At 50.1% G+C, this 18563-nt stretch overlaps 3 protein-coding genes and 1 non-coding gene across 4 annotated transcripts; 3 read left to right on the top strand and 1 right to left on the bottom strand.

Annotated features, from left to right (window-relative positions):
- The first annotated feature begins 20 nt into the window (after positions 1–20).
- On the top strand, positions 21–103 carry B0J16DRAFT_t89. Its single transcript has one exon. It is a non-coding gene; the product is annotated as a tRNA-Lys (tRNA).
- A 315-nt stretch (positions 104–418) lies between these two features.
- Positions 419–1419, top strand: B0J16DRAFT_380446 (uncharacterized protein; the record flags this gene model as incomplete). The annotated part of the gene is made up of 2 exons (XM_046131075.1): positions 419–802; positions 862–1419. 2 exons carry the CDS (start codon positions 419–421, stop codon positions 1417–1419), a joined length of 942 nt encoding a protein of 313 aa, XP_045986462.1.
- A 232-nt stretch (positions 1420–1651) lies between these two features.
- Positions 1652–2599, top strand: B0J16DRAFT_62314 (uncharacterized protein). Its single transcript, XM_046134190.1, has one exon. It carries the CDS (start codon positions 1854–1856, stop codon positions 2469–2471), a length of 618 nt encoding a protein of 205 aa, XP_045986461.1. The 5' UTR covers positions 1652–1853; the 3' UTR covers positions 2472–2599.
- A 4360-nt stretch (positions 2600–6959) lies between these two features.
- On the bottom strand, positions 6960–17785 carry B0J16DRAFT_300043 (uncharacterized protein; the record flags this gene model as incomplete). Its single annotated transcript, XM_046124551.1, has 9 exons — positions 6960–8086; positions 8137–8773; positions 8822–9042; positions 9091–10741; positions 10913–13669; positions 13736–14010; positions 14180–15381; positions 15473–17301; positions 17358–17785. 9 exons carry the CDS (start codon positions 17783–17785, stop codon positions 7334–7336), a joined length of 9753 nt encoding a protein of 3250 aa, XP_045986460.1. The 3' UTR covers positions 6960–7333.
- Between the last annotated feature and the right edge of the window lie 778 nt (positions 17786–18563).

Raw genomic sequence — 18563 nt, 5'->3', positions numbered from 1 at the left:
CCTCAACCAATAAGAGCCACGCCCGGTTAGCTCAATCGGTAGAGCGTGAGACTCTTACGAGTACGCGATCTCAAGGTTGCGGGTTCGACCCCCGCATCGGGCTGTTCCTATATTCGATTGCGAGCGTTTGCGAGGCTTTCTTTTTTGCAATTTTCAGGAATTGTCTTCTTCCCTTTTTGCCTGCTTGTACACCACCAGGATATCCGTAGATAGGCGGCTGTTGATCTCTAAACTATTTGCCGGTCAGGGACAGGGATCGCGTGGCTCCGCTTTCAGCCGCCAATCAGGCTTTTCCATACTTGACGTCATCTCTCCCTTGCTTGGTGTTCGCCTTCGACGCCATATGTCAAATGCAAGTCTTCTTTGGTGATGCCTTCAAGTACATTCGTTCATTTATTCCTATAACTAAACTGAAAAAATGCCTCTTAATGGCCGTTATCAAAACCAAAACCACCCTCATGTAGGGCCTTGGACAGGGCCACTTCACCGGCCGTTGATGTATCTCAAGAGAGCCGGCACAGCCGGAGCGTATCCTTTGCGTGGCATCTGGTTCTTTCTGCGCAACCGCGAGTTCTGGCCGCTCTTCGTGAGCAGGATTCTACCTTTATCTTTAATATCGTTTCTTGTTTACTTCGTTCTCTTTACCTTTACATTCTTACCCCAGTATGCCTTCTTGGCGATCTTCCACGGCTGGGGCGCGTGGGTCAACGCTGTGGTTCTGGTGCTCGGAGAAGGCTTGGTCATCATCCAGGGTTTATTCGAGGGCTTCTTTGTTGATGAATGTCGAGTAGACGTATTTGATGTGGGTTGTTTTACTTCAGACATTCGTAACCTGCTGTTCAAGTCGCTGACATCACGTAGGCCACTCTCATCAAGCTGGGTCACAAGGATCTTATTGCACCACAGCGAATTCTTTTCTTGGATGCACCAAACCCGGTACGCATGCTTGGAAAGCCTACAACTGCCGCAATCTACACGCCCTGGAGCATTATTCAAATTGTCGAGCTCATCGTGTTCTTGCCGCTCAACTTCGTCCCTGTTGTCGGCACGCCTGCCTTCATCATCATCACAGGCACAAGACTTGGAAAGCTCGCCCATTATCGCTGGTTCCAGCTCAGGGGCTACTCCAAAGTTGAGCAGAAGAAGGCGTTGAGGGATCGTGCTTGGGAGTACGTTTGGTTCGGCACAGTTGCTATGATCCTGGAGCTCGTACCTGTCTTGTCACTCTTTTTCCTTTTGACTACCACGGCGGGTGCTGCCCAGTGGACAGCGCAGATTGAGGAGGAGGAAAGCAGGAACTCCACTGGAGATGCGCAGAATGGCCAAAACGGGTATCATGATCAGAACGGGCACAATATTCACGAGCAGTACGAGGACCCTGATGCACCTCCTCCCCCTTACACAGATGACTTGGTATGAGTTTATGAGCGATGGAGAATTGGCTACCATGGATACGAGCTTCACAAACAATATCTGTTTAGAATTTGATTTGAATTGTATTAGTGCGCTGCGTCTACAAATACCCCTTATCTCGTCTTCCTGCTTCTGACTTAATGATGATTTTGTATTGCAGGCAGTTGAGCTTCCCTTAATTTTGAACACTTTTCTTTTCTCCTGCCGGCCGTCAACTTTCCATTGAGTATTGAACTACCTAATGTCCGCAACTCGCAAGGCAACTGCAGCGAGGCCACCAATTCAGTGGTTAGATACCTAGCTGTGCTCGTGGCAAGCGCATGGCCAAACTACCCCCTTTCCACTTTGTGGGCGCGCTGCAGAACACGGAACATGACACTATGAAAGGAGACCAACACTGATTAGAAATTGGGTAGTTGTAAAGCATTGCTAGCTTCTCCATGCCCCTTGTTGCACCGTGGACTACCTACGCGACCATCTGCCACTCGCCCATTAATCCTTTGCCAGAGCTTAAGCAGCCATCTGACTTATATGTACTATACCTAATATCTGATAGACAGGTAATGATGGTTTATGGAAAATCAGACTGTAAATATTGTGAATGGCATTTCTCACAGCGATGCACAATGATTTCCCCCAGGCATTCCAGCACTGGTGGCCACCTGCGCTCTCGTCTGCCTGGCCACGCTCCGTCCCTCTCCCGCCGTGCCTTCCTACAGTCGCTCTCCCAATCGCACGCTCAACGCGTCATCCCCAACAGAGTCGCTCACCAGTTCTTTAAAACGGAAGGAGCTCCTGCCTCGTCACCCTCCGCCCAGGCAGCCCACGCACCATTACCTTCTCCCCATTTCCACCCCTCAGCACTTTTTCTTCTCTTCCTCATCCCACCTCATCTTCTTTTCTCTTCATCCTCAAGACCCAACTCGAGAAGAACACTCTTCTCATTCCTTTCGTTTACTTTCGTTCAGCATCAAGCACTCTTCCAGTCTCTACTGGTTCATCATCTTACACTTCCCCGCTTACAACGACTTGCCTTCCTGCATCCGCACACTTACTGACTGCTCGACCTTCTTCCCACGTCGAAGTCATTGATTGAAGATGCGTATCTCTGCATCTCTCGGGGTCCTTGTGGCCACCGGACTTCTGGGTCACTCTGCCTCCCAGGCAACTGACTACGGGTGAGTCAACTATTGTCGTTGCTCACGACCTTGTACTGACTCTCAATCACAGAAACAACAACGGCAGCCCGGTCGGCAATCAACCCGGCGCCTCTGGCAATGGTATTCCCGGCAACAATGGGGGAGCTTCTAGCAGCATGCCTTACCCAAGCAACGCCGTGGGATCTGTCCCTGGCTCAATGCCCAGTGGTGTCGGCCCTGTTGGTCCCGTCTCTCCTGGCTCTAACGGCCTTCCTCCTACCGTGCCTGGTGGCATTCCAGGAAACCTTCCTGGTTCCACCTCCCCAGGCGATGCGTCTAACGGATATCCTCCCAACGGGCCCAACGGAAGCCCTGGAAACTTTCCTGGTCCTGTTTCCCCCGGTGGCGGCTCCAATAGTCTTCCTCCCAATGGACCTGGCGGTGTTCCTGGAAGCATTCCTGGATCTATCCCCGGCAACTCTCCAATCAACGGTCCTGGTAACGTTCCTGGCAACGTCCCTGGCAATGCTCCCGGAAATGTTCCTGGAGGTGTCCCTGGTGCTGGATCTGTGATCGTCCCTGGCAGCTTTCCTACCAACATCCCTCAGAATGTCCCTGGTGCTCCTGGCTCTCCTGACTCTGATGCCTCAAACGTCCCCACCTGCCCCCTCCGCTCTACCAAGACTGTGGTCGTTACTGTTTATTCTACGGGCAGCCAGAATGAGTCTGACTTCCCCTGGCCAGATGATTCAGATTCAGATGGATCCTCTACCCCAACACCTATGCCTACCAGTCCCCCTGGAGCTACTCCCTGGATCCCCACCTCTGGTATACCTATCTTCACCACCTTGACACTTGACATCTGGGGTCCCGATGGTAGCCCTTCCAACTCTGGCTCAGACAGCAATGATGGAACGTCTGGTAACGGCAACAACCCCAGTGGCAGTGGTAGCCCTGGCGATGGCTCTGGTGGCAACGACGGTGCCAACTCGGGTTCCGGCAACGGATCTGACTCCGATGGTGATGATTCCCAGAACAACCCAGGCTCCCCTTTCCCCTTCCCAGCCTCTGGCCCCAATGGTGCTCCTCAGTACTCTGACAATCGCTTTGGCGGCTCATCAGCTGGGATCCCTGGAGCTACTGGAGACAACACATATGTACACACTCCTCTTCAGACTCCCGTCTCTCCTAACGGAGGTGTTACTGGCAACCAGCCTGGGCTTCCCTCCACAGGACCTGCCCAAGAAGCCAGCGATAGCCTTCCAGTCACTACCCAAGCCGGCCCTGAAGGACAAGGCGAGAATTCCCCATGGTTGACCAACGTCCCAGGTGGAAATGGTGCCAGTCAGCCATCGCCCTCATACATCACCATCACTGGACAAGATGGACTCCCTACCGTTGTCAGCAATGGAGGAAACATGATTCCAGGACAAGCTCAGCCCTCAGCGAACTCGGGTTTCCCTCCCAATGGAAACAACCCCGGCCTACCCGTCGGCGGATCTTCAGGCTTTCCCCTTCCTCCTCCTGCCATCACTGGCACTCCGGGTTCCCAGAACCCTTCCAACTCTCCCGCTGGATCTCTTCCTGGCAGTGGACCTGATGAAGGAATCACAACATGCGCGACATTCACTATCACTGGCACCGATGGCCTCCCTACCGTTGTAGACACAACTTGGGTGATCCCCGGAACGTTTGACCCTCAAGCTCCGCTTTCTACCATCACATCCGAGCTTGGTCTTCCTACCTTTCCCTTCACTATACCCGGCTCACCTGGAGATGCGTCTGGACATTCGGCCATGACCACCAGCACAAGCTACACCATGATTGGAGCTGATGGTAACCCTACTGTGGTGCATACCACTTGGACAATTCCAACCGCTGAAGCTGGATTTGGAGACCCTGGTGACAAATCCGCTCTTGTTTCCTCTGGCGACTTCATGACCGTTACTGAACTTCCCCCATTCGGCTCTTCTGGTTCCGGTGGCGACAATCCTACTGCACCCAATTCAGACAATGCCTCTCCCATCACAACCTGCACAAGTTACACTGTCATTGGCACTGATGGCCTTCCCACTGTTGTTGACTCTACATTCGTCATCCCTGGTCCAGTCAACACTGGCGCTACTGCTGGTGGCGATCCCCAAGTTCCATCAGGAGCCTCCGACGCTCTTCCAAATGGCGCTACATCACCTGCTACCATTCAGATCACGAGCTCCCCAGGCCTCACTCCACCCGCTCCTACTGATGGAACTGGAATTGGAAGCATTGGCAACGGTGACATTACCACCTGCACAAGTTACACCATCACTGGCCCTGATGGACTTCCAACAATTGTTGACTCGACCTGGGTGATACCCGGACCCGCCAACACACAGTCTGAGCTGCCAGGCAACCCTTCATTTGTCTCTGACTCCATCCCATCCGGCCTACCTACTGGATTCCCTGGCCCAATGACTGCCTCTGCAGGCATTCCATCTGATGACAACCAAGGAAACATGCCCGGTGTTACTACATGCATCACATACACTACTATTGGATCAGATGGACTTCCAACAGTCGTTGACACAACCTTCGTTATCCCTGTGGCTACTGCAACTCCTGCTGGGACAAGTCTTAACGTCAACGGAAATGGTCAGACTGGCTCGTCACCCAACCCCACTGGAGCTTTTACCACATTTACAACGGCTATTGTTCTAGGACCAGATGGAAACCCAACATCGACAGTGCAAACCATCGTCTTCAGTGACTCTTCCGCGCTTGGAGTTTCAGCTGGACCTCCCCAGGGTGCAACATCTGGTGTCACACCCTTGGGTCCCTCTGGCCCTGTCTTTACCACAGGAGACTCGAACTCCCTTCCCACCGACACCCCAAGCCTCAATGGATATGATGATGGTATTCCAGGTGCATCTATCTCAGTTGTACTCACTGGCGGCAGCGCCGCTGCGCAAGGCACATCCGTGAGTGGTACAACCACTGGAACCCTTACCTGGACTGTTACCTCAATCACCAACCCTGCTGGCGGTCCTGTCTTTTCACAGGGCGCTGGCCAGCCTCCCTTCGCGTCGGGTCCATCAGATAACAGTGCTTCTGATGGAATGGCTCAGCCTGCCTATGGGTCTGTTGCCACTGAAAGCACCCTCTTCCCCCTGTCCGCTATTCAGACTTCTACCTGGACCAATGTCATCAAGGCCGAGACTACTTCCTACACATTCAACTACCCTGTTACCACACTCGCTACTGTCAATGTTCCCAAGAAGAGGTTTGCTCGTCGTCAAGAGATGACTGCTTGGTCGAACTCCACCACCTCTGCATCAAGCGCGATATCTGCATCCACATCCACAACCTCTGAGGCCAGCTCCCCCTCTATCTGCCCCGCTGGTGGAAACATCGGTAACACTACCATTGATGTAAGTTTCCTTGTCCTTCTGGCATTGACTTTTGCTAACATTCTTTAGTTTGATACTTCCAAGCCTGGACCCCTTTTCAACCCGGTCGAGAACATTTGGTTTTCTGGCGGTTTCCTCATCGCCCCTCCAGCCACGCAGCAGTCCCAGCCATACATCCCTTCCTCTGGTGGTCAACTGGTGGAGTTCGTCCCTCCCGCCCTTTCGAACACTACAACCACAATATCAGGAGATGTGGCTCAGATTGGTGTCGGACCCCATGCCGCTAGCCCCTGCTTCCGCTTCGACTTTTTTGGTGCAGAACTTGGATGCGATGCCCAAGGGGATGAGGAGTGGTGCGAATTTGATATCTCAGCCTACCGCTGGAACGAGACTTCATCTACCGAAGAATCCATCGCTTGGTCGGAAACCAAGCAAGTCCCTGCCTGTCCTAAGTTCTCTGAGGGTGGCTACCAGCTGACTCGAGTTGATCTGGATGGCTATAAGGACCTTTCCTCAATCCTGATCACACTACGTGTCTCATCCAATCTTCGAGTCTGGTGGGGAGATGATTTCCGCGTGGGCTGGACCGACAACAGCTGCGTCGCTGCATCCTGCCGCGCAAATGCTCCGTCTCAGTTCGTTAAGCGAGAGACTATAATCTCCGCTCTACGACAAGGCGTCTATCAATGGACACCGTATGAGCTCAAGCGACTTGACGACAGTCTGGTGTGGGAGTCTGCCAACTGAAGTATGTGACGTTGCAACAGGCCTTATTTGTATTGGCAGATGGCGCATTCATGTCGAGCGATTTGCTCTGTATTATTGTCACGATTTGAAACGAATTTTCTTGGACGGGTGGTGTAATGCTTGATGCTGGGACATGAGTTAAATTGAGAGGAAGTTAGATGGACGGGAATGCATCATGTCAGATTTAATCGGATAACCCTCATCTCCCCAAGTAATCCAGGTAAGAATGTATTACTTCTTTCACTATTTGAAGCAGTGTAACTTGATGTGTGATGTGTCTGTCTCCATTTATTTGATGAGTGTATCATGGCTATCTGATGTCTGAAGTCCTCCTTTGACTGCCGAAACGAGCCTTCCATGTGACGGTGTCTTAGTACTTCAGGGTTTTTATGCCGTCATTTGATTCAAAGTTTACTTCACTCAAATGTTCCGCTTCCGCTTCGGAAAGTAGTGGTCAGTGAGTATGAAAGGAATCCCATTTGGTGAGGGAGATGCGCTTGGTCCAGGAATCCGAATGGCATATCCCCGCATTCAATGCAAAGAATTATCCGCACGAAAAAAAAAAAAAGATTTGGTCAAACCGATATATTACACTATCATACATTCATTCCAAGACGAGCTGTTCATATCCACCCATAATGCACTCTATCAATCACTCGAGGACGTGCTGCCGTACTCAGAATCGTCGTACTCGATCTCAACATCACTTGAGTCGCTACAAGAATCGTTGGCTCCCATGTCATCCACCCCGTAGTCCCCGTCGTCTTGACGCTCATTCTCCTGAGTTGGCGCACTAAGAGGGAGCGGTGTCACGGTATCGCCACATTCGATAGAGGCGTGTTCAGACTGCTTGAAGAAGACGTGGTCTTCGTGCAGACGTTTGCCCTGGCTGACGAAGCCCATAGGACTGTGAGCAAAATCCTGGCCTCGGCGACGGATTGCAAGCCACTCTTGCAAGAAGGTCAAGGGAGTCTCGACCAGCTTCTTGGTTCCGTTCGTAGCAGGTGTGCTGATTTTAGCATCCTCTACATCAACATCATCTCCAAGGCCTTCAATATCAGCCTCGTCAACATTTTCTACCATACCCTCTTCAATGCCGAGCAAGGCACACATGTCATAATATCCACCCCATTCGAAGTAGAGTCGGCCGCTGTAGATTCCAAGTTCGACCTGTAACCAGCTTGGTGCCTTCCAAGACACAGGTAGCGGGGGTATGCTGTAGAAAGTCATGTCATTGAACTGAAGCATCTTGCGGGTTATCGGTGCCGAGTAAACAAGAAGGTGTGTATGAACGTTCACACTGGGGTCTCTCATGATAGGAATCAGAGCTTCGGCTTCTTCGGGCACGATAATGACAGCGATTTCGGTGACTGAACTCCAAAGAATCCAGTTAACAGGACGCTAAGGATATGTCAGTAAAATTGAAATTAACTACTGTTCTCAATGCTCACCAAGAAATTATCCATTGAAAGATCTCCATGGGGTCGGATAGTTCGTCCGAATTCGCGAGTTTCGAAAAGTTTGGATTTTGTGACACCAGACTGCACCTTGAACTTGCGACCGACACCAGTTTTTGAAAGCGCGCGGGATACAGGAATGAAATAGTTGTTGTCTGCAGGAAGCCTACCAGTCCTGACAAAAGCTTCAAGACTGGCGTTCAGACCTGGAAAGGAGAGCGCCGCATAGTGTTGGGGCTTTTTTACCTGCCGAACAGACTCAACTTCAAAGGCGACTTCCCTTTCCTGTTCAACCTCTTGCAGAGCAGAGGCATGAACGGCCTTGCCCGTATCTTGAAAGGTCTTCCGTCGAGCATTGAGCTCTTGAATAAAGCCTTTGAGGGTCGCGTTGTTTGAGGTGTGCATGCTTGCCATGCGACTCTTCGTCTTGGGTTCATAGAGGTTTTGCAAGCTTTGCTTCTCGTCTTGTTTGATAGCTTGCACGTATGACTTTCGCTCTGCCTTGTCAGTCGTAAATTTGGGATAGTCCAATGCAGCTTGCATTCGTCGACAGTAATCCATCCCTTGGGAGAAGTAGAGCGGCTGCAGTTGCTCAATCTGATCACATGTGTTATCCAACAGCCACTCGGTACTGCAGAAGATGTTAGTAGAGGCGCGGTTTGTTTCAGGGCAGACTTACACATCGGCGGAGTCAATTGACTCATGCATCGTTTTCCCTCGAAGGTCAGCAATACTTTGGTGGACTTCGGGAGGGATAAAAAAGGCAATAGATTGGGTTGTCCCGAGCTGTCGTAGGCGCATTGCAGCTTGTACAGTATGGTCCTTTGTCTGACCAAGCCGAAGTGTAAGGGCGCCCATGGCATCGGGAGGTAATCTGAGATCAGTGCCGCGAGTGTGGGCCTAGTAAAGTTAACACAATCGATCTACCCGTTCGAAAGCCTCTCTTACCTCATCCAGATAAATCAAACATTTGCTGAGGTCGTCTGCGAATGGAGAAGCTATAAGTGGCGTTCTCCGTCCTTCTCTGGTCAGAATCCAAGGCTTGTTGTCTTCATCAAAATACAGCCCCGCCGAAGCAGAGTAGTCGATCTTCAGCCATTCTCCAACCAAAGTGATGTTGTCCATCTCCAGAATCTGCGCGCCAGCATCAATCAGGATACGGATTGATTTCAATTTAAGGCAGCTCAGAAGATCCATCTCAGTCGCTCTTCCAGGTTGTGACTTCTGGACATCCTGTGGCAGAATGCAACGTCGGTTTCGTGGGTGAAGAAGGTATGTGAGAACCTCGGCACTGGTATGATGGAGACTGCTCAAGTCTTGCTGTTCAATATTTAGAGGCAGCATCGTTCTGTTGTCATTTGTGCCGCTAAAGCCTGTGCTCAGAGACTTTTCTGTCACGTTCTTCGCGTTCTCTGCACTGATACCAAGTGATGATAAGGGGATATCCCAACCATTTGATTGTAGCTTCACCTCAAATTGTTTTGCATGTCGTGGGAATACAAAATTGTTCAAAAAATAATCAACGACAACTTCGTTGTACCGGACCACCTTCCATATCTCCAACAATTGCATATCGTCGTCCACGTTGATGGAGTTCCATGCTTTTAGGGATGACGGGAAGTTCTCCGTGCTGCTAGTCCATGTATCGTACTCGGTTGAGGGATCGTCAGATTTGAGGATATGTTCTAGAGATTGCCGGAGTTGAGACAGGTTAACGCCGTCATAGTAGAATGCTAGACAGGTGAAAAGGATGGCCACGTCAGGATGACCCCATTCGGACTGGTCGCTAGGAACACCTTTGGCATGAAACGGAACGGCGATAGGGTCGCGTTGAGGATGTAGGCCGTATTCAACGTTCCAACGCTTCTTCAATGTCATCATCAGGATACGATTGACAAGAAGACCGCGAAGGAGGTAGATAGTTTGCTTCAAGCTAGGTTTATCTGGCGACAAGTTTTGTATAAGTTTAATATTCTTGGTTTGCGGTTTAGCTGAAGAGATGAAATCCTTCACAGCTACCCGATCTTTAGCTGGCATTGCCTGTTCAGCCAAAGGCAGTATGCCTCCAGTACCTCGGCAAACGTCTGCCGTGAGCCTGTTGACCAATTCATCCTCAACATCCTGTCGAAGGAAGAAGACCAAAGGGAAGCCTCCCCCTTCTCGGCGGATTACGCTGATAGAATGCGGGAATACATTGGACAAGTCGTACAAATGGTTGTCAACCAGTCGAAGAATAGCTTCAGCAACAATCCATCGATGTGGGTGGCCGTCAACTGTCGTCTGAGAACCAGATGGGTAGATTAGCTGGGTCCGAACTGCCAGGGTGTAGTCGGACTCGTCAAGAATGTCTCGCGAGACTCTGGTGAGCCACTCTTGTACTTTGATCATTGGCCCAGCCTGCTGGGGTTGCTCGTCCAAAAGTCGTTGTCGGCCACTGAGCATGAAAGACATGTGGTGTTCTGGTTGACAGATCATGACGCCCGCAGACTTGAACATCTCTCGATGAACAGAGTGGTAGGCGCGGACGTTCTTTTCAGTTGTTGGGGTCCTTCGAGAGAAAAGCACATGTCGGATACCACGATTTAGGACACCTCCAAGTCTAGCTTGCAGTAGTTGAGCAGTTTGTTGAAGCAAAGCTTTCGGTACAATAATTCGTACAAGCTGTTTCTTGTTCGCGAGAGCTGCAGCAGCCATGGGTATGATACAAGAGGTTTTACCTATAGCTCAAGTTAGCTTTTGAAAACGCTATATCAATGTTCCTGTGTGTTACTTACCTTGGCCCATGTTCATCTGCAGAACAGAGTTAGAACCGGATTCAGGTGATATAGTTGCCAAGGCGACGTCGACTTGGACAGGGCGAATCATCATATTCGACTCGATTTCAAGAAGCAACCAGTCTGGATATTCCTCGGGACTCCAATTGGAATGGCCAATGTTGGAGTCTTCTTCGTGATATCTGCCCGATGCCTTCTTCAATGCCAGGTCATGAAGTCGAACCTCTCTCTGATACTTAGTGATATTAACTCCCATGTTCAGGATGGCCGTCTTCATCCCGCTTCCAAAGTGAGAGCCCTGGGATGCTACAGACCCAAGACAAGAAAGCAAAGTAGACTTCGTTACAACAGGCCACAAGTCTCCGGCCTTAAGCCAGAAGATGCGCCTCTGAGAACAGACAGGACTCGGCGCATTCAAGGCTGTGTTGATGGCATTGAACTCCCCCTCAACTTTCCTCAAGCTTGATGAAATAGTGACATCCCGGGGTCGCATGGCGCTCCTGAACTTGTCGGAAGGATCGAGTCGCTCAAATGCACCCAGACTCTGTTGAAAGTCGCTGGCATAGCGGTGCCGGACTGCTGACTTAGAAGATCCCAATCGCTGGGCAATGGTTCTCAATCTGGCAGTGCACTCAGCAACATCCCGACTTGTAGGGAACACTTCCGTTCCACTACCGCGGTTTCCAGTCTCTCGCAAATTAGCCGCATATCCTGTACCCATACCTCTATTGCCTTTCCATGCAAAGTTACCGAAATTCTGGCTAAAGTCCTTTTCGCTCAAGAACGGACGGTCTGTTGAACCGCGGGCTTCCATCAGTGTGGGCCTGACCTGTGCAGTCACCTTCAGAATGCTGTAAGGTTTCGCCAGCAGTTGACGCAAGTCGACAAGCTCGCATCCCCGTATCCTCACAGTATAAACATCTTCTAATGAAGGTACCGGGGGTGGCTCGTACCTATCATCCAGTGTGCGTTTGTCGAGGATCGCTTGAAAGCTTTCGAGGTGCCCGGCCAAGTCTCTATTCATGAACAATCGCCTCCATTCTGGGCGGATAGCCTCCAAAGCAGGCCCAATATCTATCAGAAGTGATCTTTCCAAGCCACTAACAGTAGGCTCTAGACATGGCCATTGGCTTATGAGGTGGTTGGCAAAGAACTTGCAGTCTTCTTCGACTTTAGACTCGTGTTTAGCCCGCTCAATTTGTAGCTTGCGCAGAACCTTACCGCTTGAGTACTGTTCCAGTCCCGCTGCAGCATTCTCTGGCGGGGCAGCTTTGTATGGTTTAAGAAGTTGAAGAAGGTAGTCGAGCTGCGGTGTTTGGCTGGGTTGAAAATGATCGAACTCTTCCCATTCGGGTACTTCAAGGTCTCTAAGATCTGCGAAGACTGCGGCTGCGACCAAAGTTCTCAGAAGTGGCATGTTGGCATCCAGATGGAATGACATTGGCCCAAGTAGATACATCAACTTGAATCGATCAGTTGCTGATTCTCGAGAAAATAAAACCAGAGATCCCCAGGATTGAATGATGTCAACTTTCAGTTTCTCATTGAGTGACGTTGCTTCTAAAGGGATCACAAAACCACCAACAGTGCCGCCCTGGGACAGTATTTGAGCTAGGCCGTCGGTGGTCTTAAAGTTCTGTGCCCATTGACGAATCAAGTGAGTGACCTCCAATACGTTACGGTGCATGATGTTGTTGACAGTAGGACGGTCTCGAGACGCATAATGATGATTCGTGGGTGTTGTACGGCCGGATGCACTTTCCAAGCATCTTTCGACGGCTTCTTGTCTGAACCGCACTCGTGTGTGTAAGTGCAGGTCACCAAGAGGAGGCAATTCTGGCGGTTCAACAGGAGCCTGGTCTTTTGTTGCAAATATTGCCAAGGTTGCAGAAGACTCTAGGATTTGGTCCACTATGGGTCGGAACGCGGAGCTTTGCAGCCGTAGAGGCAAAGTCTCAATCCAGTGATCCGTTCGCATGACTCTAAGTTCTTGAGGGTAGTATACTCTCTGTGGGGTCAATGTAGCAATGCTCTGCAATAGACCCATAGAAGGGGGTGTGAGTGGTGTCCATGGTTGCGAAATACCTGATTGCAACCATTGAATAGCCTCTTCTGTTCCAGTACGGCCCGTCAAAGGATCAGGCAGAAGGAAAGAAGTGTAGGCATGCAAAAGGGCCTTAGTGAACACCAGAGTAGGCTCTGGTGCGCAATCAATTCTTCCCAATGTCGTATTTATGATGAACCTGCCATACTTCGGCGTCGAGGCAAGCCGTACGGCGACATGGCACCCGTATGACTGCGCTTCCAATTTACCCCCCAAAGGCACCAAGATAGACCTGTGCATAGGGTTGGTAAGGCTGGTACATACCAGCTTGCTGCGCAGGCCATACCAGGTTCCGGCATCCTGATTATCGTCGATTTCGCATTGCAGCTGAGGTGACTGAAGGCGCCGGTTTCTGTTGGTGTGAAAAGTCAAATTAAGTCGTCGAAGCTCGACGGCAAGATTTCGACGTTCGGGCTGATAGACAAGGATCTGATCACGGTCTTCGAAAGAATCGAGAATCCTCGTCACGCGGTTGAAAAGCGGGCTGTAAGTGTTGATTACATGGTCTTTGGTCAGGCTTCCCTTGAACATTCTTGTTTTCGTGCAAGTTTGATCACTGAGGTCAAGAACGAAGGATCGGAAATTCTCTTCTGGCCAAGGTCGGGCCTTGCTGGTGATCAAGACGGTGCCGTTTCTTAGATTCCTAGTTCTGTTAGCCTGGTAATTTGAAGGCGAAGGTTGGGCATGATGCCAACATCCTTGTGATGACACTTACAGCCAGTGGAAACAACCGTCCACCAGTGGTCCTGGTAGATCGGAGTGGACGCCATTACGAAACCTCTCTCGGGGTATGAGCTGCAACGAATAATGCTTACGGAAGGCTCGTATAATAGGCTCTCCTCTTGGGCTGTAGCCAACGTGAACTTGGAATCTGTGAGGTTCCACGCATAAGAGATACTGCATTCCGTTACGATTCGATGGCCTTGTCAGAAGAGACTGGTTCCCAAACAGCTCCTCCAATACAAGGGATTGACGGTCTTGTGGAAGTTTCTGTAAATATGTCAGTATCAGAAAGTAATTTGCAGCCGTAATCGACAAAGGAGTTTTGTGAGGGTAAGTCAATCAAAGAAAACGTCATAGCCCGATGCAAGATCTTGTTGTTTTCCTTTTCCTCGTCTCTCTTCCTAGTTTCGGCTTGACATTGAGAAAGTTAACTTACCCCCATCGGACGGCCATTCACGAGCAACGTCCCTTGTACGTAGTTGTAGAAAACCTCCTGCTCCATTACATCAGGGGCGTCACCAGCTTTGGTGCGGCAAGAGATCCAGCAAGGTACTTGAGGCTCTAGCTTCAATTGAAAGAAGTTCCTGGCGCACCCCTCCTCTTCTGGCCACATCTCCCGGAGAGAAAGGCGGAATGCCTCGGGATTCTTGAGAATAGAATGCGACACCAACTCGGAAAGACGATAAGAAAGCCGAATGTCCCGAATGATAGCATGTTGAAGTGCTTGTGGCAGTGCCTCGAGCTTGACTACGAGATTGTCGCTCAGCATAATGCTGCTTTCTATGTAAATCTCAAGGGCCGTTCCATCGAAAGTCAGGAGGCCATGCGCCAAAGGAGTGAACGTGCGCTTGCACAAGATAGCGGCCCACAAGGCATACTGTTGAAATCGCTGAGCCGTCTCAGCATCTGCAAACTTGTAAGACTCGATGCGAAGGAGTTTGAACCAACGGACACAAGTCTTCCTTGCCCTCAGGAGGATTGAACCCGCCTGTTCGACAATGCTCGGGATGTTAGCCTCTGACGCGAAATCAAGCGTGCGTATCGTGAAGGTGATGATTAACTCCATTAGGTGGGTTTCTCTCCAATTGGCAGACAGGCTATCAAGGCGAGTTGAGAGTTGTTCAAGGAAGCTCTTGCAGAAACTCGGGTCACGAAATATGTCGTGAACAAGTCTGAAGGTGCTTCCTGTATCATCAAGAGGACCACATTGTATTGCCAGATGGCATAAGAGCAACACAGTTGCCTCGTTAGAAAAGTTCAGGTTAGCGGATGCTAGTTCAGTGAGAATTGATAGCCAACGCCTGGACTTCCCAGATGCGACTGTTTGAAAGGCAAGATACTCGTGCACGTTAATTCCTTGGGGACATTTGAACGCTGTTGCCATGATCTCGTAGGATGAAGCTCCATACACATTCTTGTTGGAAGTGTCTTGAATAATTTGAGAGAAAGCAGATTGCATAGAGCGAGGTACCTTGAGCTTCACATGCTGCAAGAAGCTGAGATGCCCACGGCGGCTGGGCCACATCGTCGAGCGATCATCACAGTAAGTAAGCTTCAACCCGTTGGGTCGACAAACCCCAGACCGGCCGCCATCCCATTCTACAGGGAATCTCAGGGTGGCGTAATGTGTTTCAAGGACTAGAAGTTTCATTAGTTCAACTTCACCTAGTGTGTACTGCAAATAGAACAGATACGGAAGGTGAGAAGTGCAACCGCACTCCGAACTTACATGGCTTGGTGACGGATGCTAGAGAGCAACTCATAGATGACTTGTTGGAGAAACTCTGCAACTGCTTGTACACCCTGGCCCAGCACTTTGGTTCAACACCTTCCTCTGCAGGTAGAGCCAAGTGTGACATGATAGTCCAGGTAACATCTCGATAGGTCGCCAGAGCTTGGGGGCATAGAAGCTCAAATATGACTGCCTTTGCCACGAACTGATCGGAAGGTAGAGGGTGTTCGTAAGCAGCTATCACCATTCTATTCATCTGACGCTTCAAGAAGCAGCGGCGGCAGTCGCGGTCATGAATAGGGGGGAGGAAGGGGTCATTGTCATCGACCAGGTACACACAAGTGCTTTCATCAACGCTCTTTGACAATCGAGAATATTCTTCCGTTTTTTTCCTCCATTCGGCTTCCTTGGAGTTGCGCACGCTGGTTGCCCAAACCTCGATGGATTCGTGTAACTCCTTCATCTCGTCGGACAAATCCGACGAGTCATAGAAACGATTTGCAAAAGAGCCACGGACAGGGTCGTCGAAGATGCTTACAATTGACCCGTGGCATGAGGCAATACGATCTTTCAAATAGACTTGAATCCTCTGTAGTCTTTTCATTTCAGCGACCGTCGGAAGGAGTAAAATGTCGATCATCTCAGGACGAAAGATGGGATGGAATTCTTTCAAGATAGGATAAAGGGAACAGGCCTCTTTGTCCATAGTGACCCAAAGGTCCATGACACTGAGGATCATGGTGCTCTTGAGTTCTGGAATGTTCTCGTAAGCAGCAGAGTGAGGGAGATAATCGTTGATAAGATAGCTCGCTTTCTCGATTATTGGACTGGGGAAATAGCCGCTATCGTCGCAAAACTGGTTATGGGCTGTCTCTTTCTTCATCAACTTGGAATGCGCGTGAGCGAACGAGCTAAGATGTTGCTTGGCAGCCTCGGCAACGCTCACGTTATTCTGTTGACTCAGGTCGAATTTGACAGGTCGAGAGAAGCCGCGCCAGATCTTGTGTAGACCCTCTCCACTGACCTTGAGATCCAACTTCATATCTTCGAAGGTTGCCTGTCTTGGCAGAGGAGGTATAGTTTTGGTCATGATGAATTTCTGCTGTTTCCAGGACACCTCGATAAACTGTGTTGCCTTGGAGATAGCGTTCTGAATGCCAGGGCTCAGACGAGAAAACAGGTACTCGATCCTGTCAGTTGTATGAGGGTCTTGAGCTCTCTCGTTGTCGAGATCCAGCTTCACTAGACGTCTGCATATCTTCTTCTTGAGAAATTCTAGTCGATCGATACCGATGTTCACTCGCTGTGCATGGCTAAGGAACTCACTGAGGAGATGTGCCAGCAAGAACTTGTACTCGATGCGGCCAATCTCACCTCCTAAGCGTTGAGCAAGATATCGAGACATGGCGACACGCATCACAAGCCAGTACGGAAGTCGCTTCCAGGGCTTCTCGGCATTCTTCCATAGAACATCATCTCGCACCATCTTTTGTAAGATGGTTGGTGCAAGTCGACGGCCATTTTGCTGGAGGATGCCCATGAGCAGAGAGGAGATAACGGCAGGCTCAGAAGCATTACGGTACTCGGGCATCGAAGTACCAGCTTTGAGGGCGTGTGCGGAGAATTCTGACAGCGACTCACGAGACGCATTGTCGAGAAAGTTAGCGAGGTTCGAGACGAAGCCAGTTTCTCGGAAGGTGTCGAGAGGTACAGCCACTGCACAACCGGGAAAGTCCCATTGAAGAGCGTTATCGGTCGCGAGAATATTTTCGTTGCGGGCCGAGGTCTCAAAGGCCTCGAAAACGACGGAAGGACCAAGTACCAGGCTATTTGAAGTGTTAGTAAGACAGTGTCCTTGAATGGAGTTTTATGTACCACTTACTCTTGAGACCGGCGGATGTACAGTGTACAGTTCTGGCTTCGAGCATGCACAACCAGGAAATCTAACTCTCCGAGGTCATTTAACTCCCTCGCAAGCGCAGTACGATCGATATGCCCTCCGAGATGAATTCCCTTAGTGGCGGTAACGCCACGTCGAATAGCATCCCATACAGAAGCGCTATGATCGTTGTTTGGGAGGGTTTGAAGATGCTTCACAGAGGCCAAGAGGCGATCTGTGAGGGCATACTCGATGTCGTTGATGTCGGGGTCCTGTCTGTGAGGAAGCCACGGTGGTAAAGCAAGATGGTTATAGAGGGCCTCATCAAGTGACAGTTGCTCATGGTGGTCGTGGCCTTGAGCAACTTGGGGTCGTCCAGCCGGTGCTCCGTTCTGAGTCGGCAGAGGTCGACCACCGAGCCTCGCGGCCATGGCGAATAGTTACTGAAAGAGAGATAGATTGATTTTTCGTGTCAAAGTAGGATGTTTTGTGTGATCTATGTAGTTTTATTAGTCGAAGACTCAGATCGCAGGACAGAACCAGTCTTACCAGCACAGCGTTGCGAAAATAATGGTGATAGGATGAAGGAAGGAAGGAAGGGAGAAGAAAATAAAAAGGGGAGAAGAAATAAAAACAAACGCGATGACCATCAATACAGACCCAAGGCTGTCAATGTGAATACTTTTTCTGCGGCTGCCAGCTGTTGACGGCTGGCATACATTAACTAACACCTGCACTTGCACTGTCACTGGCAGCCCATCTGGGGCGGCGCAACCTGACGAATCAGCAGTTAACTTTAAAATATCAAAGGATAGAACAAAAGATGGAATAATCAAATTGATTAGAAATTTGTTACAGTTGTCTCTTTTTGACTCCTCAACATGCTGCGTGGTCCGCTTAGAAACATGAAAAGGATAACTCAGGAGTTCCAAGTACAAAGGGAGTTGAAAATTATGTGGGTCGATGTATATAGACAGGAAGGTACATCCAAGGTTCACAGCAAAGTGAAGGAACGCGTTCAACAACAACCCTTGAGCAAAAACGTCTTATATTTCATACTCACCTGCATACGAATACAGGGAATTCCAAGTGACCAAATCTGTATAATGGGTAAAGATCGTTGGTTAATACGCGGCCAGTTGCAGGAGGCCGACTGTTGTTGGCTGTGCATGTCTGTTCTCTGCCTTACCCAGCCTGATAGACGGCCTC

The sequence above is a fragment of the Fusarium flagelliforme genome (genome assembly GCF_020744385.1).
Source record: "Fusarium flagelliforme strain FIESC 12 MPI-CAGE-AA-0113 chromosome Unknown B0J16scaffold_2, whole genome shotgun sequence".
In the NCBI taxonomy this organism is placed as follows: Eukaryota; Fungi; Ascomycota; class Sordariomycetes; order Hypocreales; family Nectriaceae; genus Fusarium; species Fusarium flagelliforme.
This window is presented reverse-complemented; position numbering and strand designations above follow the sequence as displayed.